The sequence below is a fragment of the Chamaea fasciata genome, unplaced genomic scaffold (genome assembly GCF_029207755.1).
Source record: "Chamaea fasciata isolate MVZ Bird 193981 ecotype frontalis unplaced genomic scaffold, bChaFas1.0.hap1 SCAF_18, whole genome shotgun sequence".
Lineage (NCBI taxonomy): Eukaryota > Metazoa > Chordata > Aves > Passeriformes > Sylviidae > Chamaea > Chamaea fasciata.
Window position 1 is genome coordinate 1,628,427 of NW_027094103.1, and position 24,651 is coordinate 1,653,077.

General features: G+C 60.2%; 1 protein-coding gene and 1 non-coding gene across 5 annotated transcripts; both read left to right on the forward strand.

The window, feature by feature from the left end:
• The first annotated feature begins 1,653 nt into the window (after positions 1-1,653).
• Positions 1,654-24,141, forward strand: AP1B1 (adaptor related protein complex 1 subunit beta 1). 4 transcript variants are annotated; one of them, XM_066200139.1, is made up of 24 exons: positions 1,654-1,702; positions 6,042-6,151; positions 7,298-7,360; positions 8,226-8,331; positions 10,817-10,952; positions 11,610-11,855; positions 12,609-12,799; positions 13,225-13,446; positions 14,442-14,562; positions 14,718-14,813; positions 15,482-15,597; positions 16,293-16,458; positions 17,337-17,435; positions 17,983-18,233; positions 18,524-18,716; positions 19,569-19,589; positions 19,850-19,879; positions 19,993-20,148; positions 20,288-20,433; positions 20,937-21,066; positions 21,263-21,347; positions 21,566-21,652; positions 21,931-22,085; positions 23,085-24,141. In XM_066200139.1, the coding sequence occupies exons 3-24, from the start codon at positions 7,324-7,326 to the stop codon at positions 23,157-23,159; spliced, it is 2,865 nt and encodes a 954-aa protein (XP_066056236.1). In that variant the 5' UTR covers positions 1,654-1,702; positions 6,042-6,151; positions 7,298-7,323; the 3' UTR covers positions 23,160-24,141. The 4 variants fall into 4 exon arrangements, with proteins under 4 accessions (XP_066056236.1, XP_066056238.1, XP_066056237.1 ...); XM_066200141.1 differs by lacking the exon at positions 19,850-19,879; XM_066200140.1 differs by lacking the exon at positions 19,569-19,589.
• Positions 20,529-20,633, forward strand: LOC136298986 (small nucleolar RNA SNORD125). The gene has a single exon (XR_010723433.1). It is a non-coding gene; the product is annotated as a small nucleolar RNA SNORD125 (small nucleolar RNA).
• Positions 24,142-24,651: the final 510 nt, after the last annotated feature.

Genomic DNA, 24,651 nt, shown 5'->3' on the forward strand with positions numbered 1-24,651 from the left:
CACACAGGTCCATAGATCCCAGCCAATCAGCAGGCAGGGCCATAGATCCCAGGAGCAGCCATGGTGTCCCTGCTGTCCCCCATAGCTGTCCCATGTGGGAGCAGGGTCCCACCCCATCCCTCGTCCCACAAAAGTCATGGAAGCAGGTCTGGGAGCAGCCAGGATGCACCAGGAGGGAGAGAGAGGCTGAACGCCCCCAGCCTCGGCCAGGCCACGGTGACACATCCTTGGGAAGTGTTGGGGACCCGGGGAGAGCAGGCACTGGCCACCCCTGAGCAGCTCTGTGCCTGCCCTGCTCCTGCTGGCCACCACCGGTGGTGGCTCTTGGCCATTTGTCACCAGCCTGGGGCCATGGGGGACCCGTGGGTGGGGGACAGACAATGCCCCAGAGGGTCCTTCTCACCCTATGGGCCCCAGGAGTGGGGACACCCACCTGAGAAATGGGGACACAGCCCATGGAGGGTGTGACCCTGCCCCCCACACCTGTGTGACCCCTGGTCCCAAGTCTTGTCCTCTCCTCTGTCCCCAAGCCCCTTTCCCCGTTTCCATCCCAACCCCTGTCCCCATACCATGCCCCTATCCCCTGTCCCCATCTCCTTCTCCATCCCTGTCCCCATCCCTATTCTCATCCCTGTCCCCTCCCTGCTCCCCTCCCCATCCCCTGTCCCTGCCCCATCCCGAGTCCCCGTCCCCTGTCCCCATCCCGAGTCCCCGTCCCCTGTCCCCATCCCGAGTCCCCGTCCCCTGTCCCCATCCCGAGTCCCCGTCCCCTGTCCCCATCCCGTGTCCCCGTCCCCTGTCCCCATCCCGAGTCCCCATCCCGTGTCCCCGTTCCGTGTCCCCATCCCGAGTCCCCGTCCCCTGTCCCCATCCCGAGTCCCCGTTCCGTGTCCCCATCCCGAGTCCCCGTTCCGTGTCCCCATCCCGTGTCCCCATCCCATGTCCCCACCCCGAGTCCCCGTCCCCTGTCCCCATCCCGAGTCCCCGTCCCCTGTCCCCATCCCGAGTCCCCGTTCCGTGTTCCCATCCCGAGTCCCCGTCCCCTGTCCCCATCCCGAGTCCCCGTTCCGTGTCCCCATCCCGAGTCCCCGTCCCCTGTCCCCATCCCGAGTCCCCGTTCCGTGTTCCCATCCCATGTCCCCACCCCGAGTCCCCGTTCCGTGTCCCCATCCCGAGTCCCCGTCCCCTGTCCCCATCCCGAGTCCCCGTCCCCTGTCCCCATCCCGAGTCCCCGTTCCGTGTCCCCATCCCGAGTCCCCGTCCCCTGTCCCCATCCCGAGTCCCCGTTCCGTGTCCCCATCCCGAGTCCCCGTCCCCTGTCCCCATCCCGAGTCCCCGTTCCGTGTTCCCATCCCATGTCCCCACCCCGAGTCCCCGTTCCGTGTCCCCATCCCGAGTCCCCGTCCCCTGTCCCCATCCCGAGTCCCCGTCCCCTGTCCCCATCCCGAGTCCCCGTTCCGTGTCCCCATCCCGAGTCCCCGTCCCCTGTCCCCATCCCGAGTCCCCGTCCCCTGTCCCCATCCCGAGTCCCCGTTCCGTGTTCCCATCCCATGTCCCCACCCCGCGTCCCCCGTTCTCTCTCCCGCTCCCAGCCCCGCCCCTCCGGCCGTGGCCCCGCCCCGGCCCCGCCCCGCGTCGGCCCCGCCCCGCCCCGGAAGCGCTCTCCGCTCCTCAGTTCCGGTGGCGGCGGCGGCGGCGGCAGGTACGGACCGGGCCGGGCCGGGCAGGGACCGACCGGGCCGGGGGCTGAGCCGGGACCCGCAGCTGCTCCTGCCCGGGGCGCCTTCCCCGAGCTCCGCCCGTGCGCACCTGGGACGGGTCCCCCGCCGGCGTTCGGGCCGCGCCGCGTCCTTCTGGGCCCGGGCCCCTCCCGCCCCCCGGGCTGCGCTGCGTCTCCTCTCCGCCCCTCTGGCACCGGCCGTGTCCCCACTGCGACCCCTGGCCCGGCCTCCGCCTCGCCCCGGCCCGTGTCCTCCTGCCCCGGGCTGTGCCCCCGGGCCGTGTCCCTGTTCTGACCCCGTGTCCCGGGCTGTGTCCCCTCCCGTGTCCCGGGCTGTGTCCCCATCCTCCCCTCCCACGCCCGGCTGGGGCACACAGGGGTCCCCCCACCCCACAGCCTGCCCCGGGCCGGAGCCGTGTCCCGTGTCCCGCCTGTCCCCGCGGCAGCTCCGCGTCCCAGCGCTGGGATCCATCCCGGCGGGATCGCCCCGGGATCTGCTCCCGTCCCCAGCACCCCGGGCACCGTGTCCTGGCCACAGCCGGACCCCGACGGGCTCGGCACTGCGGGCAGGACCCTCTGCAGGAGCTGGGGGGCACCGGGTGACTCCTTCACCCACCTCAGGGCACGGCACATCCATAGGGAAAAGTCTTGGCTGTGCATGGAATAAGCTGGGAGCTGGGCATGGAGCAAACAGGGAGGCAGCTGGGCTCATATATCCTGTGCTGGCTGCCCCCTCCATGGGGATTTTAGGGGCAAAAGCCCCGAAGTGGATAAAAAGGAGCTGTGAGACAGCTCCAGCCTGAAGGAGCAGTGTTGGAGGTGTTGCTGTTGTTGTTGCAGGTGTTTTGTGTGGAGTTTCCCGGAGTTTTAACCCCTGTCAGGGCTCCCATCCCCAGCAGCTGCGGGGGCTCCGGAGGGGTTTTGTGTCCCCTCTCTCCTGGGGTGACAGAGAATGGGATAAGCCTTGGATGAGTAGTTGGATTGATGTGGTTTGTGTCTCCTACACCCATTTGTGGGGTCAGACTGCCAGGCTGAACAGGCTTTGGGATCCCCAGGGGCTTTCCAGAGGTGTTGGGCCTTGCTTGGATCAAGCCAGGCTGGGAATTCCATGGCAGGAGGTGTCCACCCCGCAGCCCCTGGCTTTCCCAGGAGGAGAACATCCCCTCTGCCATGGGAACCTGATGCTGTCTCCAGAACAAGGTCCTTGATGTCCCTGAGGACGCTCAGCTGGAGTTTGGGGGAGCCCCTGTGGCTGCCATCCCTGTTCAGGGTGATTCAAAATCCCCCCAGCTCTCAGCACGGTGCTTTGTGGCTCTGTGGCAGTGGGATCCTGGCAGTGTGTGCTGCAGGGGACACCTCAGGATTGTCCTTTTTCCTTGGGTTTATTCCCCACTTATTGGTTGATGGGTTGCAGCTCATTTGCTGGTGCCACTGCCTTGGGTCTGCCACGATTTGGGCACTTTGCTGATGGCACAGTGAGTCTGGCTTCTACCCCTGAGTTATCCAAGGAGCCCCTTGTTTGGAGCCTTTTGGAATGCCCGTGGATTGGGAGAGGATGTGGATGGTCCTGGTTGGGCTGCAGTGGAATCACAGCCCTGACTGGCTCCAGTTAGGCCAGACAGAGGAAAAATATCTTAGTGGGAAAGTGTGTGGGGCTGGTGTGAGCCCCTGGGGGTTTGTGGCAGCTTGGCAGAGGTGGGATGAGCACAGGGATGGGAGCTGTGCCCATGGCTGTAGGATGGGAAACACTGCTGTGAGTAAGGAGGGAGAGAACTGGGATCAGCACCAGGCCCTTTGGCTGGGGGGTTGTGTATCCTCAGCCTGTGGTTCTCTCCTTCCACCCCGGGTGTTTCTGTCCCTTTGCTGGTGTTTGTGGCATCTCCTGGGCTTTGTCCATAGGGCAGGGATGTGCCGGGAGCTGTGGGGAGCCATCAGCAGCTCACCCCTGCCTGGCCCCTGCAGTGCCCTGGGACTGCCTCACACCAGCAGGGAACGCTTATGTGATTCCCCACGGCTCCAGTTACTCATTAATTTTTTAGAGTCTTCCTTAATTTCCCTAATTATACCACCTTGGCCCTCAAGTGCTTCATTCCCAGCTGAGGTGTTTGCCTGTGGGAGTTGCCTTTCCCCACTAACCTCCAGCTGCCCCTCTGTTTTCCTGGTGAGCCCTTTCCTTTGCCCTTTGAGTTCCTGCTCCTTTCTCCTCTCCCTGACTTTAGGTGCCAACCTGTCCCCCATGAACAGCAAGAATGTTGTTCCAAGAAGGAATTCCAGCCTTTCTCCCTTCCTTCCTTCCTTCCTGAGACCTGGGCCAGGCTGGGCAGATCAGAACTCTGGCAGGCAGAGAACTCCTGGGCTGGGCTGTCAGATGGTGTAGAAGGACCTGGGAGCTGTGGTGGGCTGGGAAAAGTGGGGATTTGGGATGTCTTGGGCACAGGTTAAAGGCTGCGTCCCAGCCCTGGCAGTGAGTCTGTGTTGGTGGATGCTGAAAGGGAGTCCAGAGGAGGACATGGAGATGCTCCCAGGGCTGGAGCCCCTCTGCTCTGGAGCCAGGCTGGGAGAGCTGGGGGTGCTCACCTGGAGAACAGAAGGCTCCAGGGAGAGCTCAGAGCCCCTGCCAGGGCCTAAAGGGGCTCCAGGAGAGCTGGAGAGGGACTGGGGACAAGGGCTGGAGGGACAGGACACAGGGAATGGCTTCCCACTGCCAGAGGGCAGGGATGGATGGGAGATTGGGCAGGAATTGTTCCCTGGGAGGGTGGGCAGGCCCTGGCACAGGGTGCCCAGAGCAGCTGTGGCTGCCCCTGGATCCCTGGCAGTGTCCAAGGCCAGGCTGGACATTGGGGCTTGGAGCAGCCTGGGACAGTGGGAGGTGTCCCTGCCCATGGCCGGGGTGGCACTGGATGGGCTTTAATGTCCTTTCCCACCCAAACCATTCCATGGTGTAAGTCTTTGGTCAGCAGCATCTCAGCCTTCAAGGATGGAGGAATTATCCTAAAACAGGGTGATAAAAGTAACAGGAGAAACAAGTTTTCCTCCACTCTCCATAAGAGGGAATGAGCAGCACCAGCAGTGGCTCATTTGACATTGGTGTCATTCCCAGGAGGCCACTGGCAGCACCACCTCGGTGGGAGGCCCAGTGATTGTATTGTTGTTGTATTTTGGGTTTAGGAGCCTCATATTTCCCCAGGACAGCTGAATTTGGGAGGTGCTGGCATGGCAGTGGGAAAAATGCGGTGGCTGAGCTCTGCCATGTCTCTGACCTGGGTGCTTGAGAGGCTCTGATTCGTGTGGAGCTGTGGAATTTAGTCCCCTGGAGTGGATAAAATCAGGGATAAAAGGCTTTGGGTTTTGGCCACTGCCAAAATCTGTCCCAAAAGCAGACCCGAGGAGCCCAGACTGGGTGTGTGGGAGCACCCAGGTGCTCCTCTCCAGCAGCTTCTAGAACCTTATGGACACTTAACTCCTCGAATCCTGTTTGCCAGACCAGCTTAAAACAAGTTTGGCGTGAAGGTGGGGTAAAACCTGAGCCGCCACCAGTTCAGGGGTGGTCGGTATCCTTTGTTTTGTTGCTTGCATCCTGCTTTGTGTGAGTGAGGAGCTGCCCCGCTCAGCCTCTCACTGGAAGGGGGCTGGGTGGGAATTGCTGGAGCTGAGGGAGCAAACACCTTCTCTCAGCTCTGCAGCACACGCTTGCATCCTTAAAGCTAAAGGCAGGCAGCAGCACTGGCCTCTGCCCAAGGGCTGAGCTGTGGGAATTCACCTGCGGGGGCCGCGTCCCGGGCTGGCAGCCAGCCCTGCCTTGTCACCCTGGCACAGTCTGGGGGACACACAGGGTGCAGGGTGCTGAGTGCTGGGCTTTGGCAGGAGTTTGGATCCCCTCATCACCCTGCTCCAGGCCCTGGGGTGCTTCCTGCTGGGAGGGTTGTGTTGGTGTGAGGAGCGAGGGGCGCGCCTTCATTCCTGAGCTGGAGGAGCCGCTTTCCTTCATGGAGTTGCTGCTGGGCTTAAAGGCCTGGGGGGAGTGGGTGGTTCAGCCTCTGAAATCAGTGGGGTTTTGAGTGGCTGAACCACACGTTGGTGAGGTTGTGGAGGGGGAAACCACAGGCTGTGCTTTCCCTGGCTCTGCCAGAGCGGGAAGCTGCAGGGTAGCGCCCGGTGTGATTCATGTCTCCGAGCTGCCTGCAGAAATTCCCTGCTCGCCTTCAAGTTTGCTTTCCAGGCACTTCTGCAGAGCAGGGCTGAGTGTGAGCCAGGTCCTGGAATCAGAGGGACTGCAGTGAATCCTCTTTCTTTCCTTCCTTCCTTCCTCCCTGTCTGGCAGGACGGGATCTGCAGTGAGGCGCAGAGAGCTGCGGCGCAGCCCGGAGCTCCCGCTGTTCCCTGGAGAGCCATCGACTTAGTGGGATAAAAAAGGCTCTGAATCAATCCCAGGTAACTGAGGCGGGGAGGAGTGTCCTGTCTCACGAGGGGCAGGGCTGTGGCAGTGTGGTGACAGGCCTCTCCCTCCAGAATAGCCCCAGGATCATGCTGGCAGCCCCCAGAGCAGCCCCAAACCCACGCAGACTCCTTCCCTCTCCCTCCCTGCCAAGCTGTGTGCTCTGCCCAGCGTGCTCAACCCCCAGATTTCATCCAGATTTTCTTTTTATCCCTGCTGGGGATCCCTCTCCTGCTTGGACGGGGAACAGAGGACACAGTTCCTCTGTGCTCCTGCTGCGTTTGGCTTTCAAGATGCTCATTTGCATTTTAAACCCATCCGCAAGCTCTTTTTTTTAATCTCTTTTTTTTTTTTTCACTTGGCTTTGCTTCCCGTGTTCCTGCCCCTCCAAAACAGCAAGGCCACTGCAGGCTTTCAAGGACGAGCCTCTGGTTCCTTCCCTGTTGAAGGGAAGATGGGAAAACCAGAGCCATAAAAGCCAAATCCCCGCTGACCTTTCCGAAGGGCTGCACATCTCCTTCCTCAGCCTGCCAAGCCCTCAATCTGCCCTAAACTGCCTGAATTATATAATGGAGCCTCAAGTGCTGGGCGGAAACCTTGCACCCTTGGAATTTAAAGCAACCCTGCTGGAGCAGGGCTGGTTTGTGGAAGAGGCTCCCTTTGATCTGGCAGATCCGTGCCCCTCGGCTGCTGTGTCCTGTTGAGCTGCACCTCAGGTTTGGCTCAGTTCCTCTCCCCAGCCCAGAGCTCTTCCCTGTGTAGGTGTGAGGGAGGGCTGGGTGTGAGTTTTCCTTTAGAAAGCATTTTTTGGATGAGGAGAGGTGAATCCAGGGGGGATCACCGAGCCCTTGCTGCCTGGCTCTGTGCAGGATGGGATGAGCAAAGTCAGGGCTGCAGCCCTGGGATCTTCAGTCATTCCCTTCCTCCTCCACATCCTCTTTGGAGAACCAGCTGATTCTCCATCATCACAGAGCTGCAAGGTGCTCACCCTCCCTTAGGGATTTGGCTTCTCCTTGTGACACTTCCCATGAGATCCCAAACTCTTTCCCTCCCCTGTTTTTTTTTCCTTCCTGGAGCTCTCCGTAACAATCCCTGCAAGGAAATTATCAACCCTGAACCTCTGTGCTCTGCCTGTCCTCCAGGGCCGTGCTGCTGGCTGGAGACCACCATGACGGACTCCAAGTACTTCACCACCACCAAGAAAGGTAAGGGCAGGAGCAGGAATATCACAATTCATCCCAAAACCACCAGCTGGTTCCTACACCTGTATAAACCGGCTGGGGAGGGTTGGGAAGCTCCCGTGGGAATGCCCTGAGTCCCAGTGGGATGCTGTGGCTGACACCCCACCCTGCTCTGCTCTGGAGCCGCTCCTGGGCTGCTGTGGGGTCAGGACACCTTGTCCCCAGCCCCCTGACCCCGGCCAGGGCTGGTGGCAGCTGGTGATCGGCTTTAGCAGCTCAGGAGCTCCCCTGGGCAGCACTCAGGGCCTTAAGCGCTCTCCAGACCTAGGAATTAATGTGGAGAGAAGCCATGTGGCATCTTCCTCTTCAATCTGCCAGCCCAGGAGGGAATAAGGAGCTCAGCGTGGCTTCAGGAGGGCAGGACATGGTGCCCTGGGCTGGGGGGTTGCTGCCACAGGCAGGGAGGGATTTGGGAGCCACCCTTCCTCATATGGACTTGAGGAACAGCGCCCAAAATCCGTGTGCCATCATCCCTGGGAAGGGTAGGACCTCGTGGGGCTGGGATAACCACCCCACAGCCAAAAATACCCTCTGGGTGACCCCATCCAGTGCCCATGGGGTGCCCCTGGCTCCTGCAGCATCTCCCATCCCTGTGGGGCTGGAGGAGCCCCAGGGATTCAGCAGGAGGCTCGTCTCCAATCCCATGGCTGGGAGCTGAGCCCCCAGAGCAGCCCCAGCCTTCGGTGAGGGCTTTGGGAAGTTAAATCCCTCTTTTCTGGGGTGGCAAAGGAACCCTGTTGTGCAGCAGGTGGGAGCTGTGCTCACCCAGCAGAGGGGTGGGGTGCCCCTTCCACTAATCCCTGAGCTGCCACTTCTCCTGTTTTTCTAGGGGAGATATTTGAACTCAAAGCTGAGCTGAACAGCGACAAGAAGGAGAAGAAGAAGGAGGCTGTGAAGAAGGTGATCGCGTCCATGACTGTCGGCAAGGACGTCAGGTGTGTGCTGAGGCTGCATCCTGGGATGTCCTCAGTGGGAAGGCACCCACAGGGATCATCCCAACCCCTGTCCTTGCCCAGACCCCCCAACAGTCCCACCCAGGCCATCCCTGGCAGCGCTGTCCAAAGGCTCCTGGAGCTCTGGCAGCCTCGGGGCCGTGCCCATTCCCTGGGGAGCCTGGGCAGTGCCAGCACCCTCTGGGGGAAGAACCTTTTCTTGAAATTTATCCTAAACCTCTCCTTCATGCTGTTCTCCCATGTGCCCAAGGCAAACCCAGGTGGCTTTTGGGTTCCCTTTTCCCTCTGTTTCTTCCAAGGGGATTTCCATGCTGCTTTTCCCCTCGGGGTTCACCCAGGTCCGCTCCTGGCTGCAGCTCTCCCTCCTGGAGTGCAGTTTGTGTCCACGTGGCCACCTGGCAGGTGGGGGCTCTCCTGGCTTTTGTTGTAATCTGGCTAAAAGAGGATTGGTCTGGCTGCCAGATCAGTTTGTTGGGATTATTCCCACTCCCTTTGTGTGTTGCTAAAAACAAGCAGGACCCCCTCGGAGGCTTCGTGGGGGAAGGTTGGTGGCGTTGCCTGGGTGTTGATAAACCCTTTGCAGCCTCTCCAGTCCAAAAGGTCAGGCAGCTGCTGTTCCTGCTTCCCTTTTTCCATCTGGCTGAGCTGCACGTGGCTCCTTCCGTGCCTTTTCCTGCACAGACCTGTCCCAGCACAGGCAGCATCAGCAATTTGGTTTTCACGGTGCATTTGAGAGTAAATGGAGGGAAAACACACTCAGGGTTGGGAGAACTGGGGCATCCCTGGCTCCCAGAGCAGCAGCAGCTGCAGCAGCAGGGTGTGTCCATCTTGGGACCCCTGTGGAAATCACATGGAAATGGCAGGAGCTTCCAGTACTGGAAGGGGCTTGGAAAAAGAGGGAGAGCAGCTTTTTACATGGACAAATAGTGACAGGGCGAAGAAGAATGGCTTTAGACTAGAAGAGATTTAGATGGGATATTGGGCAGGAATTGTTCCCTGGGAGGGTGGGCAGGCCCTGGCACAGGGTGCCCAGAGCAGCTGTGGCTGCCCCTGGGTCCCTGGCAGTGTCCAAGGCCAGGCTGGACACTGGGGCTTGGAGCAACCTGGGATGGTGGAAGGTGTCCCTGCCCATGGAGGGGGTAGAACTCGATAACCTCAAAGATTCCATGATTCCCAACCCATTCCACGATCCTGTGGCTCTGTCAGCCCATGTGTTTGCTGTGTGCCTGTTGTAGGCTGCAGGGAAGCAGTTTGCTGAGTTCACTGCTCCCCAGGAGGTGCCAGCAAAGCCCGGTTTAGCCGGGGTGAGACCAGCCCAGGTGGGTAGCAGCTTTGCAAAGCCCAGTTCCCTGGATTTAGGGGGCCCTGGGATTGATCCTGCCCGGGTTTGCGGAGGTGGAAAAGCTTCCTGGAACCTTGGGACATCTGTCAGGGTGGAATAACCCCTGTGATAGCCCTGGGATCCTGTTTGCCTCCCCTGAGGTGGTTTAATTGTCTAATTGGCCTGTCTGTGGATGAGACAGCATCTCTGGTATCCCACAGCTCCGGGGTGTTTGGGAAGGGGAAGCCCCAGCTCTGTGCAGGCACCTGATCTGCTCCATTCCCCTCCATCCCAGCAGAGTATCCTGGTGCTCAGGACTCACCCAGGGGAGTGGGGCTCTTCCTTTTGGCACCATCCTGTGACGATGCATAAAATCCTGAAATATCCTGACTTGGAAGGCATCCCCATCATCCAGTCTAGCTCCTGGCCCTGCACAGGACACCCCAACCACCCCACCCTGTGCCTGAGAGAATTGTCCAGCCCGTTCTCCAGGGCAGTGGATGTGCCCTGGAGTGGGGATGCAGCAGAGCCATGTGGGAAAGCTCAATTTTGGTCCATCAAGGGCTGGTTTTGATACAGATCCATAAAAAAATCCACTGGGGGATGAGCATTTCAGCCATGTCTGTTGCAGGGTGGGCTCAGGTCATGGAATCATAAAATCATGGAATGGTTTGGGTGGGAAATGGGCCTTAAAGCCCATGTAATCCAACTCTCTGCCATGGCATGGACACCTCCCACTGTCCCAGGCTGCTCCAAGCCCCAGTGTCCAGCCTGGCCTTGGACACTGCCAGGGATCCAGGGGCAGCCACAGCTGCTCTGGGCACCCTGTGCCAGGGCCTGCCCACCCTCCCAGGGAACAATTCCTGCCCAATATCCCATCCATCCCTGCCCTCTGGCAGTGGGAAGCCATTCCCTGTGTCCTGTCCCTCCATCCCTTGTCCCAAGTCCCTCTCCAGCTCTCCTGGAGCCCCTTTAGGCCCTGGCAGGGCCTCTCTGAGGTCTCTGGAGCCTTCTGCTCTCCAGGTGAGCCTGGCTCCCAGGAGAGAGCTGGGTTCTCCTGGCTTCAGGAGCGGGTTATCCGTGGGAAGGCGGATCCCGTGGTGAGTGTGGCCGTGTCCTGCCCTCACAGAGCTCTCTGTGTTCCAGCGCTCTCTTCCCGGACGTGGTGAACTGCATGCAGACAGACAACCTGGAGCTGAAGAAGCTGGTCTACCTCTACCTGATGAACTATGCCAAGAGCCAGCCAGACATGGCCATCATGGCAGTGAACACCTTCGTCAAGGTGAGGGGACAGGGCTCCGTGTCCCGGGACACCACGTGCCACTTCACTGCGCCGAGCTGCAAATGAGGGAGCGTGGGCAGCTTTCCAAAGCCTCTCCCTTCTGGAGGAGGGCCTCTCCAAGCTCTAGAAAACTGATTGAATTTGTCCAGTAATGCAGAAACCCATGTTTTGGCAGCCATCCTGTGCCAGTCTCTCTGTCAGGGGTGTGGGCAGCTCCCGTGATCGAGAGCCGTCATGGGAATTTATGTGCTGAGAAATCCCTCGTGATCTGCTTGTTGGAGCTGGGAACTGAAGAGTGTTTTAGGAGCCAGGATATTGCCAAACCACTCAGTGAAAAGGCCTGGTGGGCTTTAGAGGGAGTTCAGGCTTTTTAGGGAGGATAAACCCCGCATAATTATCCTGACCTGGGTTTCCAGCGTCAGGTTGGGTTCAGGTACCTGGTTTAAGTGATGAGAACATGGGATTCCTGGATGGATTGAGGGGTTCTGGGAACGAGGACTGGTGGTGTTGGAACTCAGTGGGTGCAGGACGAGAGAGGAAACTTCTCTTGAGTGACTTGTTCTCGAGAGCAGAACATAAAAACCTCAGGATTAGAACCCAGATCCTCCTGGTGCTTGAGGAGCCCGGGAGATCCAACCTCTCCTCTCCTCCCTGCAGGACTGTGAGGACCCAAACCCGCTGATCCGGGCGCTGGCTGTGCGGACCATGGGCTGCATCCGTGTGGACAAGATCACGGAGTACCTGTGCGAGCCCCTGCGGAAGTGCCTCAAGGACGAGGACCCCTACGTGCGCAAGACGGCCGCGGTCTGCGTGGCCAAGCTGCACGACATCAACGCCCAGCTGGTGGAGGACCAGGGCTTCCTGGACACCCTCAAGGATCTCATCTCAGACTCCAACCCCATGGTGATCGTTTTTGGCCTTCTCCTCTCTCCTTCTCCTCTTCGTCCAAATGGCAGTCACCACTCTCCCGTCACATTCACATCCAACTCCCTTCCTCCCAGACTCTCTTTTCGGTGTTTACGAACCTCTATTGGGGAATTTTTGCCTCTCAGGACCGCAGGCTGTGTTCCCTGCCCCGTCACCCTGTGTCCTGGACGGAGGGTTTCTCCCATCCCTTGGCAGTGTGTTATTCCTCTGTTCCCAGTGGGAGGGAGGCTGCTCCAGCTAGCTCGGGGCAGAGGGAAGCTGGTGCCTGATTCTGATAGCACAGAGCCAGTGGCTTTTGCCTCTGGTTTTCCTGGCAGCTGGGCTTTGACTTCCCTTCCTTTCCCCAGGCATGGGGAACTTTAAAACCACCTTTCCCCAGGGTTTCTCTTCCCACAGCCTTTCCTGCTTTTCCAGTCTTACCCTGGGCATAGTGTTTGAGCCCAGGAGCTGTGTGGAAAGCTCTGAGGCTCCTCACAGCTGCCTGGGGAAGGGAACTGGGCACGGAGCCAAGGCTGACTCCCGTGGAACACGTGGGAGCCGTCGGAGCTGCGGCGTGGGCGGTGGGAGCGTGCTGGTGGGGATGGCTCATCCATCCCCCTCAGATCTGCTGGGGCAGGGAGAAGCTGGAGCCCAGATGTGGGTGGGATGTGTGGGGTTCCTAGTGAGGAGGCAGCTCATCCCCTCATGCCGCATTTGGGGCCACCAACCCGTGTCCTGTCCCCCCGGCAGGTGGTGGCCAACGCGGTGGCGGCGCTGTCGGAAATAGCGGAGTCTCATCCCAGCAGCAACCTCCTGGACCTCAACCCCCAGTCCATCAACAAGCTGCTCACAGCCCTCAACGAGTGCACTGAGTGGGGCCAGATCTTCATCCTGGACTGCCTGGCAAACTACATGCCCAAGGATGACCGGGAAGCACAGAGGTGAGGCGACAGGCAGGGCTTGGCACTGCCCCTTCTCCTCTGAGGAGAGTCTTCATCTCCTGACCCTGCTGCAGGAGGTGGGACAGCAGGCATCTGCTGGAGCTGTGCCGTGGGCATGGCCATCTGGAGCCTGCCCTGGTCCTGCAGTGAGCCCTGGCACCAGGATTGTGCTCCTTGAGCTGCTTCAAGTGTGGCTTCAGGGTAAAATGGGCACCGGGGAGCCCCGAAACGGGGTCACTGCCAGAGGGTCCTGCAGGGCCTGGGGAATAACCTTCACTGGGGCATTCAGGAGCCAATTCAGCCTCTTTGGGAAGATCCCAAGTGCTGCTCAGCTTTCCTGCGAGTCCTTCCTCCATGCTGGCAGGAGTTTTTCAGCAGGAGGAAGGGCTGGGATCATTTCCTTTCCCCTCTCCTTGCCCTGGCAGCATCTGCGAGCGGGTGACACCTCGGCTGTCCCACGCCAACTCTGCCGTGGTGCTGTCGGCCGTCAAGGTGCTGATGAAGTTCATGGAGATGCTGTCCAAGGACCTGGATTATTATGGCACTCTGCTGAAGAAGCTGGCCCCACCACTGGTCACTCTGCTGTCCGCAGAGCCCGAGCTGCAGTACGTGGCCCTCCGCAACATCAACCTCATCGTGCAGAAAAGGTGAGTCCAGGTGTCCCCTCTTAGCCACAGGTGCTTCAGTCCCTCTGACTGCAACAGTGTCACAACACATCCTGTAGGGTGTTTTCTTCTCTGTTAATTAAAATCCAAGGAGAGTCACGGAATGGTTTGGTTGGGAGGGATCTAAAAGCTCATCTCATCACACCCCCTGCCGTGGGACACCTTCCACTAGACCAGGTTGCTCCAAGGCCTGTCCAACCCGGCCTTGAGTCAGCCAGGTGAGGGAATGAGTAGGGAGCTAAGCTGGGATCTCCAGTTTAACGTATCCTTTAGTTTAATTTATTCTTTATTTGGGGCAGCAAAGGATGGCAAAGCCAAAAGCTTTGAGACTTTGGAGTAGTCACTCCGTGTCTAGGGAGGGATTTCTCTGCTGCCAGCTGCTTTCTCCACAGGTGTCCTCTTTGAACAAGTGCTCAGAGTCCTTTTGTCCCTTTGCTGATCTAAAATCCTGGTGGGCAGGAGGTGGCCGGGGCCCCACACGTGTGCCTGGAGCAGGAGTGGCAGCTGGAGAGCCCCAGCCCAGTCAGATGATTTGTCCTCCTCCCAGTCAGCGCCGTGGTCGTCTCGTAAAAATAGCAGCAATTTCTGGGAGAGGTGGAAAGCAATTAGTGTCCCTGGGAGTGGGAATGTGGAAGGCAGCTTGGAGCTGGACCTGGCCTAGCTCTTTCCCAGCTTAGAGAGAGGGTGAGCTGGTGAGAAAGGTCCAGCCTAGCCCTGGGGTCTGGATTTGTGTCCCTGCTCCCCCTAACACGTCCTTTCCAGCCTTGGCAGGACAAACATCTCCCGTTGCCTCATGTCTTGTCACGTGTTTGTGACAAGGCTGTGCTCTGTCCCCTACATGCCAGCAGAGGGGATCCAAGGGGCAGAATCCTGGGGGATAATCATGACGACTTGGTTTCCTTGAGGCCGCCAGAACCTTGGGATTGTGGTGGAAGTGAGTGCATGTCCCCCCTAATGCTGCCTCTCGCTGCCCCCAGGCCCGAGATCCTGAAGCACGAGATGAAAGTGTTCTTTGTCAAGTACAACGACCCCATCTACGTCAAACTGGAGAAACTGGACATCATGATCCGCCTGGCCTCCCAGGCCAACATAGCTCAGGTCAGGAGCTGGGGCCTCCAGGGCTATCCAGATCCCAGCCCCAGCTCTGGCTGGGGCAGCTGTCCCACCCAGCCCGCTCGTGCTGGGTCAGTGCCCCACTCTGCTGGTGGCGTTGCCTTGCCGCCAGGCTCTCACTGTGCTCTGCCACCCCTCAGGTGCTGGCGGAGCTGAAGGAATACGCCACGGAGGTGGATGTGGATTTTGTCAGGAAGGCGGTGAGAGCCATCGGCCGCTGTGCCATCAAGGTGGAGGTGAGGGCTGGGACGCGGCCGGGCCTGGTGGCACCTCTGGTTGGGCAGGGCAGCACTTTCCAGCACATGGTGGCCATCTCATCCCAGGAATTTGCAAGTTGGAGCCTTCCAAGGCGTGGGGATAAGCCTTGGTTGTTCCACAGGGATCAGCCAGGAGAGTATTTCATGCCCTTATCCTTTGCCACTGGAGCTGCTTTAGGATCCCTTCCTAAAACAGGGCCAGAAGTTCTAAATGCAGTGGATGGTACCAGTGGCTTGCTGGGGACCAGAGTGGGACTGCAAGGGAGCTGATCCCTTCCCGGGGGGCTGGGAGGGAGCTGATCCCTTCCCAGGGGGCTGGGAGGGAATCCATCCCTTCCTGAGGGGCTGCTCAGAGGCTTTGCTTCCCCGTGGGGATAATTTTCCAAAGGGGATTATTAAAAACCTCCTGGGAAAGGTGGTTCTGCATGGCTGGAATGCTTCCCATGGGGTGAGAGGAGCCTGTGGGAATGTGCAGAGAGGATGAGGAGGAGCCACGCCGGAATGTGAAGAGGAGACCACACTGACGTGTCCCCCATCCTGCTGTGGGTTGGATTTGGGGGGAATGAGGGGGAGTGGTGGGTTTGGGATGGGGATGTGAGGGGATCAGTGCTCAGGGCTGTCCCCGTGTGACCGAGTCCCTCCGGCAGCAATCGGCCGAGCGCTGTGTCAGCACCCTGCTGGACCTCATCCAGACCAAGGTCAACTACGTGGTGCAGGAGGCCATCGTGGTCATCAAGGACATCTTCCGCAAGTACCCCAACAAGTGCGTGCGGATTCTCCGCGACGCGGATTCTCCGCGACGCTCCCGGTCCTACGCGAGCTCTTCCCTCCTCTCTGTGCTCTTGGGGGAGGGAATGAAGGGCCCACAAACTCCTGGTGGGATGAAGCCCCTGGAGCCTTCCCCCAGCACAGGTGGCTTTGGGTTTTTTTGTCCCCAGCCTCAGGATCAGTCCATGGTGGCAGTCCCAGATCCAGGCGCTCCAGTGGAGAGGAGCTGCCAGCGATGTGCAGGTCCCTTGCGTCAGCAGAAATTGTCCCTGGCCCTCAATCCAGCTCCTGATGCTGGAACAAGGGCAGCAGGAGGAGAGGGGAGGGAATGTTCCAGCTGAGCCAGGATGAATAGGCAACTCTGTAATCAGGAAGTCGGGGACTAATAGTGGTAATAAATACTAATGAACTGAATTGGTAACGAGCAGAACTCTGCAGGCACAGCCCGCAGCTCTGGGCTGCTCCAGAGTGGAGCGGATCAGACGAGCAGGGTTAATTCAGGAGCAGGGAATGGGCTCTGGGAGCCGTGTGGGCACTGCCCATGGGGCGAGGGGACAGCCCCAGGCAGGGTGCCCTTGGCCACAGTTCTGCTGTGGGCCGTGGGATGTGGTTTGGAGTTTGGGTGGATCAGGATTCGGGTCTCCTGCTCTTGGTGAGCTTTCTCCTGCTTTTTGTCCTCTCCTCGGGAAGGTACGAGAGCGTGATCGCCACGCTCTGCGAGAACCTGGATTCCCTGGATGAGCCTGAGGCCAGGGCTGCCATGATCTGGATCGTGGGGGAATACGCCGAGCGCATCGACAACGCCGACGAACTGCTGGAGAGCTTCCTGGAGGGCTTCCATGATGAGAGCACCCAGGTGTGCCAGGGGGTCCTGCTGGCTCAGGGGGACACTGTGACACTGAGTGGAGCAGGGGACAGTTCGCTCTGAAGGGATTGTTGGTGCAGGTGCTTGGAGCAGCTGTGTCCCGTGGCAGGCTTGGGTGTAGGATGTGGTCCAGGCTTGGAGTAACCTGGGATAGTGGAAGGTGTCCCTGCCCATGGCAAGAGAGGGAATGAGATGGGATTTGAGGTCCCTTCCAGCCCAAGCTGTTCCATGGTTCTATGAAATGCCACCATGGCGTTGTCCCAAGTGCCTTCCCTGTTCCGTGGTTGGGAGGCACCAAGCAGTCACCTGGTTCTCCCATTGTGCCAGCACAGGATCCCTTTGGAGCTGGAAAATGAGCAGAGGAAGCAGTGCCTGCCCTGTCTCCCAGGGCAACTGAGGCCAGTGGGTTTGCCTGTGGAATTTTGGAGGGTTTCCATCTCTGGAAAACTGCAAAACACCCTGTAACCAAGTGACAGTGAGCAGGGCAAAGCCTACAAATGCTAATTAGCAAAGCCAGAGATCCAGGCTGCCTGAGAGGTTGGGAGGGACTGTCACAGGGGAATTCCTGCAGCTTATCCGTGTGGAAGTCAAAGGATGCTCTGGCCTGTGCCCTGCGGGACCATGTAACCTGCTCCCAAGATCCTGCCCCATAACGTTGGGGTCAGGCTGCGTCTGAGGGTGTGGAAATGGGCTGGAAAGGGGCCAGGTGAGGGCCCCGACATGTGTCACTGCCACTGACAAGGTCGCTGTGCCTTTGGTCCCTTGAAAGGCAGGTTGGGGTTAGGTCCTGGGTCAGATCCATGTGTTCCTGCACAAACCCAGTGTGTCCTGTCTGTTTGTCTGTCCCTCACCCTGTGTGTCCCCCACAGGTCCAGCTGCAGCTGCTGACAGCCATCGTGAAGCTGTTCCTGAAGAAGCCCACGGAGACACAGGAGCTGGTGCAGCAGGTGCTGAGCTTGGCCACACAGGTGGGTAACACCTGGGAGAGCTTCCCGGGGCTTCCCATTGCCCGGGGCAGTGGGAATGGCTTGGTCATGTGACAGCAGGCAGGTAATTGGAGCTTAATTCGGAATGGTTTGAGTTGGGAGGAACCTTAAGGATTTTCTTGTTCCAGCCAGCAGGGGTGCATTCCACTGTCCCAGGTTACTCCAAGCCCCATCCAGCCTGGCCTTGGACTCTTCCAGGGATCCAGGGGCAGCCACAGCCTCTCTGGGCACCCTGTGCCAGGGCCTTCTCACTCCCCCAGGGAACAGTTCCTTCTCAATATCCCATCTACCCCTGCCCTCTGGCAGTGGGAAGCCATTCCCTGTGTCCTGTCCCTCCATCCCTTGTCCCCAATCCCTCTGGGAGTCCTGACAGTTGACAGCCTGGAGAGTGTGGACACTGCCACGGCTCAGGGGGAGTGATCCCTGCGATCCTCTGTGATCCCTGCGATCCCTCTGGGCAAGGCTTAGATGGGAAAAGCAGCTCTGAGCAGCTCTGTAGTAGCTGCAGCTTCCCAATGGCTTCCCAAAGGACTCGGACAACCCTGATCTGCGGGATCGTGGTTACATCTACTGGCGCCTGCTCTCCACGGACCCCGTGGCCGCCAAGGAGGTGGTGCTGGCGGAGAAGCCGCTGATCTCGGAGGAGACGGATCTGATCGAGCCCACGCTGCTGGACGAGCTCATCTGCTACATCGGCACCCTGGCCTCGGTGTACCACAAGCCCCCCAGCGCCTTCGTGGAGGGCGTCGTGCACAAGAGTTTGCCCCCACGGACGGTCTCGTGAGTATTCCCGTGTCGCCACCAAGTGCTGGCACTTCCAGGGCTCTGGATGGAGGGGTTGGACGTGGAGCTGCGCGGGTGTGGGGCTCAGAGCTGAGTCCTTTAAGGACTGAGTCCTATCCTTCAAAAGCTGAAGGAGTGATCCAGTGGAAGGTGATCTCCATGAGAATGTGTTGGGAGCCAGGATGGGCTGGAGGGTCCAACTGGGCCAACTCCTGTGTGCAGTGGGACCTGCTGTCCCAGCTGGAGCTCCTCACCCCCTCCCATCTTTCCCGTGCCATTCCCTTCAGGAGCGAGAGTGTTGAGAGCCCGGACACAGCCCCATCAGGGCCGGCAGCGGATCAGCCCTCGGTGATCCCCACCCAGGGGGACCTGCTGGGGGACCTGCTCAACCTGGACCTGGGCCCCCCGGTGAGCGGGCCACCCATGGCCACCGTGCAGATGGGCGCCGTGGACCTCCTCGGGGGTGGCCTGGATGCCCTGGTACGTCCCAGCTCCCGTGCTCCTTCCCTGATTCCAGCCTATCCCATTGGCATTGTGCTGGGCTTGATGCTGGCTCTGGTCTGGGCTGTCCTGGGATAGGACAGACTTGTCAGCCTGGGGACATCCGGGCTGGTCCTTCCCTGCAGTGGGTGAGGACAGAGGGCACTGCACCCCAGTTTATCCTGCCATTATCCAGTGGAGGAGTCCCAGCCACCACTTCCCGGTGCTTTTCCTCTCCATTGGTGTGGATGTTCCCACTCCATGCGCTGTGCTGCAGGAGTGGCTGCTCTTGGGGGACCCTCTCTGTCCCCCAAACTGCTGCAGGGCTGGGCCAGGATGTGCCCACTCCCAGCCCGTGGGGTGTCCCCGTGCCAGGAGATCCAGAGGTGACAGCGTGTCCTCCTGGGAATGCAGCCCAAGCAGTGGGTTTGGCCTCGGGGTGAGGCGGGATGGAAACCTCTCCCTGTGTGGGAACACCTGCCCTGTGGCTGCTGGAGATGAGCCAGGCTCCCTGAGGGAATAGAGTTTGGAGTTTGCTCCATGACTCATGAAATCCAGCAGATTCATCCTAAGGGGAGGCAACGTGTCTGCCTTTCCTGTTTTGTAACCCTGCAAGTGCTGCCCTGGCGCCTCGTGGCTCTCGGGGATTGATGACAGGCTGGCACTGGAGCTGGGAATGAGGTCTGGCTCTGTCCCCTGGCTCCAGGACAGCCATGGACAGACAGGCAGATGTGTCAGGACTAACATCTGTCCTCTCCTCCCCTCCTCTCTCTCTCTTTTTGTCTCTTCTCTCCTGGCTTCTCTCTGCATGTGGCTGGCTCTTCTCTCCACCTTGCCTGCTTCTGCTTGGAGATGGGGGACGAGTCGGAAGGGGTATGGATCACCCTGTGCCCAGCCCTCCAGCCCCCTGCCCACCCCTGGCTGCCCCTGCTGCCCCCAAGCCCCAGTGACACCTTGCTTCCCTCTGGGGACAGCCATGGCCCCTCACAGCTCCTGCTCTGGGGCCACTGGAGCATCCTAACTCCAGGCCCTTGTCCCACACCTCTGCTTTCAGGGAGTGTCCAGAGGGGACATTTTGGGGGCCCCTGTGCCCTCAGCCCTGCCCCTGCTGATGCCCCTTTCTTCTCTTGCAGCTGCGCAGCGATGTGGGAGGCAGCCCTGCTGTGAGTCTGCCCTCACACCCAAACCCTCTCATTCTCTGCACCCTCATCCTCCTCTTCCTCCTCCTGTTCCCCTCGCCGTGGTGCCCGCTGTAACCCCTCCCCTGTCCCCACAGATAGCTGGCGGTGGCAGCAGTGGCAGCTTCACGCCAGCTCCCAGCACCACGGCACCCACAAACGTGGGGGCACCCCTTGGCAGTGGCCTGGGTGACCTCTTCGACCTCACCGGTGGGGTGGGGACCCTCTCAGGATCCTACGTGGCCCCCAAAACGGTGAGTGGGGCAACCAGCCTTGGGGTTAGGGGGTGCACAGACCCCCGTGCCCACCCCCCACAGCAGAGGAGGAGCTGGGGGAGCACCAGGGGGTCTCTTTTGGGTGACACCCTGAGGGTTTCTTGTCTCCCTGGCCCAGGTCTGGCTCCCTGCCATGAAAGCCAAGGGGCTGGAGATCTCTGGCACCTTCAGCCGCCAGGTGGGCTCCATCTCCATGGACCTCGTGCTGACCAACAAAGCCCTGCAGGTCATGTCTGACTTTGCTATCCAGTTCAACCGCAACAGGTGAGTCCCACCTGGGCTGGCGTCTCCTAGGACTCATGGAGACGCTGCCCAGAGCAGTTTTGTGTGGGAAAGGGCGTGAGGAAGGAGCTGCAAGGGCTGGGAACAGCCTCTGGTGATGACCCCTCTCTCTCTGATGGCTGTGGTGGTGATGAGCATCAAACCAAAGCCTCTAAGAAGTTGGCTGAAGAGGCTGTTCCTCAGGGGTCTGACCATTGTCCTGTTGTTTGTCCTGGGGAGCTGATGCTTCCTTTTCCCTCAAAGGCCCTGGGGGAATGCTGCAGGATGCTACAGATGGGTGTAGGAGGAAGGGGGGAGATCCTGGGGGGGGGGCCCAGGGTGGGCAGGGCAGGAACCAGCCCCGTCCTGGACAGTGCAGGGGCAGCAAGGCCATTCCTGGGATGCCGGTGGAGAAGGGCAGGGGGTGCCAGGCTTGGGTGGACAGCGCCTTGTGCCATCACCTGCTGTCCCCACCCTGACCCCCTGCCCTCCCTGGTGTCCCCCAGCTTCGGCCTGGCCCCGGCAGCTCCTCTCCAGGTGCATGCGCCTCTGGCTCCCAACCAGTCCGTGGAGATCTCCCTGCCCCTGAACACCGTGGGCTCCGTCATGAAGATGGATCCCCTCAACAACCTCCAGGTGGGGAACACGGGGGTGTCCCCTCCTGGGGAGCTGGGGACAGGGCAGGGTCCCTGGGAGAAATCCAGAGGGAGGTGTGACAGCAGGAGCCAGGTGCTTGCTGCAGTGACACCTGGCTGCAGAGGAATGGGATGGGATGAGATGGGAACCTGCTGTGGCTCAGAGGTGTTGAAATCCCTGTGTCCTTCCACCCCAGGTGGCTGTGAAGAACAACATCGACGTCTTCTACTTCAGCACCCTGTACCCCCTGCACATCCTGTTCGTGGAGGATGGCAAGATGGGTGAGTTGGGTGACCGTGGCTCCAGCAAGGTGCTCTCTGTCACCTGCCCCTGGAACCTTCCTGATCACACTGGGTGAGCCCCCAAAAGCAGGTGGCTGCTCTGAGCCTGGCCTTGGGGAGCTGCTGGAGGGGGTGCTGCCATGTCACCTGTACTGTGTCACCTTTGGGGCTGGCCAGTCTGGCAGCTCCCTCAGTGCTGCTGTCCTCCCTCCCTGCAGAGAGGCAGATGTTCCTGGCCACTTGGAAGGACATTCCCAACGAGAACGAGACCCAGTTCCAGATCAAAGACTGTTCCCTCACTGCAGGTGGGTCCCACCCCCTTGGAAGGACCTGGCTCAGGTCATGCTTAGCTATCCCTGTCCCCAAGTGCCACATCCACACGGCTGTTAAATCCCTCCAGGGGTGGGGACGCCAGCGCTGCCCTGGGCAGCTGTGCCACCCTGACACCCTTCCCATGAAGAAATTTTCCCTAATACCCAGTGTAAACCTCTTCCATGACAAGGAGGGGAGGAGATGGGGCAGGAGCAGGTCCGGAGGGTGCGGGGGGTCAGCCCAGCCCCTCAGCCTCTCTCTGCCATCCCAGATGCTGTGAGCAGCAAACTCCAAGGCAGCAACATCTTCACCATCGCCAAGAGGAACGTGGAGGGCCAGGACATGCTCTACCAATCCCTGAAGCTCACCAACGGCATCTGGGTGCTGGCAGAGCTCCGGATCCAGCCCAGCAATCCCAGCTTCACGGTACAGCCCCATCCCCTGCCTGCCCACAACCCCCCCGGGGCAGCTCCCTGCCCTCCCTGCCCCGAGCTGGGGCCACCTCCCCAGCTGCTGGTGCTGCTGGTGCCAGCCCCACCGTCCCTCTCTCGTGGGATGGTGACACTGCTCCTGTGGGGACAGCTGAAGGACGCAGAGGGGTCCCAACCCACCCAGCTCCATTAAACGCCGTCCTCGGAGCACTCCCTGAGCAGGGATCTATCCACACCTCATCCACAAGCCGTCCCTGCTTTCCCTGTCCCCTCCCCACCTCCCTGGCAGCCCGCTGTGTTTTGGGTGGGACGAGCTGTGTCACCCTGACTCCTCTCTCTGTGTCTCCGTCCCCGCCGCCCGCCCTCGCCGGCCTGCCCGCTCTTGCAGGATTTGGAGGTTAGAAGTTGGTTTTTCCCTGGCTTTGGGCTCTCCTTGGCTGCTGCCTGGATATTCCTCCCTCCCCCGACGTTTTTCCCTGCCCTGCCAGTCTCCTGGTGCCTCCTGCCTCTCCTTCCCAGCAGGGCTGGCACAAGGAGAGAGATGTTTCTGAAGGTTGGGATGTCCCCACCGCCCTCCTGGTGTCACTGGGGATGAGGATAGCTGCAAATCCCACAGGATTCTCCATGAACTTCCCCAGCTTGAGGAGCTAATTGATTTTGGAATGATTTAATATTTAAGCAAACACCTGAAGGGGCTCATTGCTCTTTGGAGAGGAGGATTGATTTTGGGGAACCCTTCACCCTGGAGCACCAGGGACTGAATCCAATCCCAAAAGCTGGAGTGTTGCCCTTGCCTGTTCCCTGCCTGTGCTGCATGTGGATGGCTCTGCCCTGGGAGGGCTTGTAGGGGTTTAATAACCTTTTTCCAGCTGAACTCAGGAGCTGGAGTGCCTCGTGGGAGGGTGCTGCAGCATGCAGGGCTCTGCTTTGGGGCTGGCGGCTCTCCAGCGTGGGGTGGGATTCCATGAGCCCACTATTCCCTCTCTCCCCACAGTTATCCCTGAAATGCCGAGCACCAGAGGTGTCCCAGTACATCTACCAAGCCTACGAGACCATCCTGAAGAACTGAGGTGCTGCTGCAGCCCCTCCTCCTCCTGCTCCTCCTCCTCTCCTCCCTTTCCCGCCCGAGGAAGCAGGGCCGGATCCGTGTGCATGTCCCCTTTCCTTCCTGCCCAGGGAGCAGCCCCTGGGATTCTCCCTGTCCCAGGGGGGCTGGGGGGAGCAGAGGGGGCAGGGGGGCTGTCCCCAGTCCCCGCATCCCTGTAGCATTCCGTGTGTGAGTGAAGCCGTGTCCTCCCGGCTGCTGTTGCTCCCTCCAGATCTGTTTCACTCCCCAGCTGGGAGCTGCGGGGGGCTGCTCTCCCACCTCCCAAAAACCCCAGCTCCTGGTCCTGGCTCTCATGGAGTGGTGTCTGGTGGTGGGTTCAGCATTCCAAGCCCTGGGAATAGTGGCTGGGGGGGGCCCAGAGTGCCATGGGATTAGGTGGCTCTGGCTGCAGATCCCCCTGGGATTTGGGGCTGGAGCAGGTGGGAAACAGCTTTGGCTTCTTCCCCCTCTCTCTGCCTCTCCCTGATTTTGTGCCCTGGTTCAGCAGAGCCGTGGGTGAGCCCGTCACAGCGGCTCTCCTTCCCATGGGAGCCCTTCCCAAAGCTCCCAGAAGGGCTCGAGGATCCCAAATGTGAGGCTGTACTTGATGTGCAGGTTACAAAGGACTTTTCCAGCCCCTGCCATGGGGCCGGGAGGGCTCTGAGCGTCCCCCCTCCCCCTGCCCAGCCCCACAGCTGCTCCCCCCGGCACCCCTGGGTGCTCCCCTGGGGCTCCCACTGCTCCTTTCCCCCCCCAAATCAAGCCATGGGTCCCCCCCTCCCTCGAAGCAGGAAATCTCTAATATATGAAAGATAAATATATTGTAACGTTCACTGGTCTGAAGGGAATGTTGAATAAAGGTGACACGGGCCCACGGGGACGCTGCCGGGGTGGCCATGGCCCGGTGACCCCGAGGGAAGCAGGATCCTGGGAGCTTCCTGCCAGCACTGCAGGGCCAGATAACCCTTCCCCGGGGCCAGTGGCCTCTGGCACGGCACGGCCTGACACAGCACAGGGCCAGGGCTGGGCCTGTGGGCCTGGGACACGGGGCCAGTCACCCCGTGGGGACAGGATGGGCCTGGAGAGCTCTTGGCTCTGCTCCTGGAGCCTCTCGGGGATCCACCAAGGCCAGGGTGGCCCCTGCACCCCTACAAGGTGTGCAGTCTGGGAGCCCTGAGCCCCTGCTGGGGTTGGGGACAAGCGTGGGGTCCCCGGGAGCTGCTGCTGATGCCTGTGGGGTGGGTGACAGTCCCTGGCAAGGATGGGCAGCACCACTGAGTCCTGCTCTGGGATAACCCACAAATCACTGGTGCTGCTCTGGGACACCCCACGTGCCACCAGCACACTCGGGCTGGACGCCAGCCCCATTCCCAGAGGAGAGGCTGGACAGGTGTCCAGGGCTCACAGTGCACACCTGGCTTTGGAGCCCCCAGAGTCACAGCAGGGTGGTCACCACGGGCAGGTCTGCACCCTC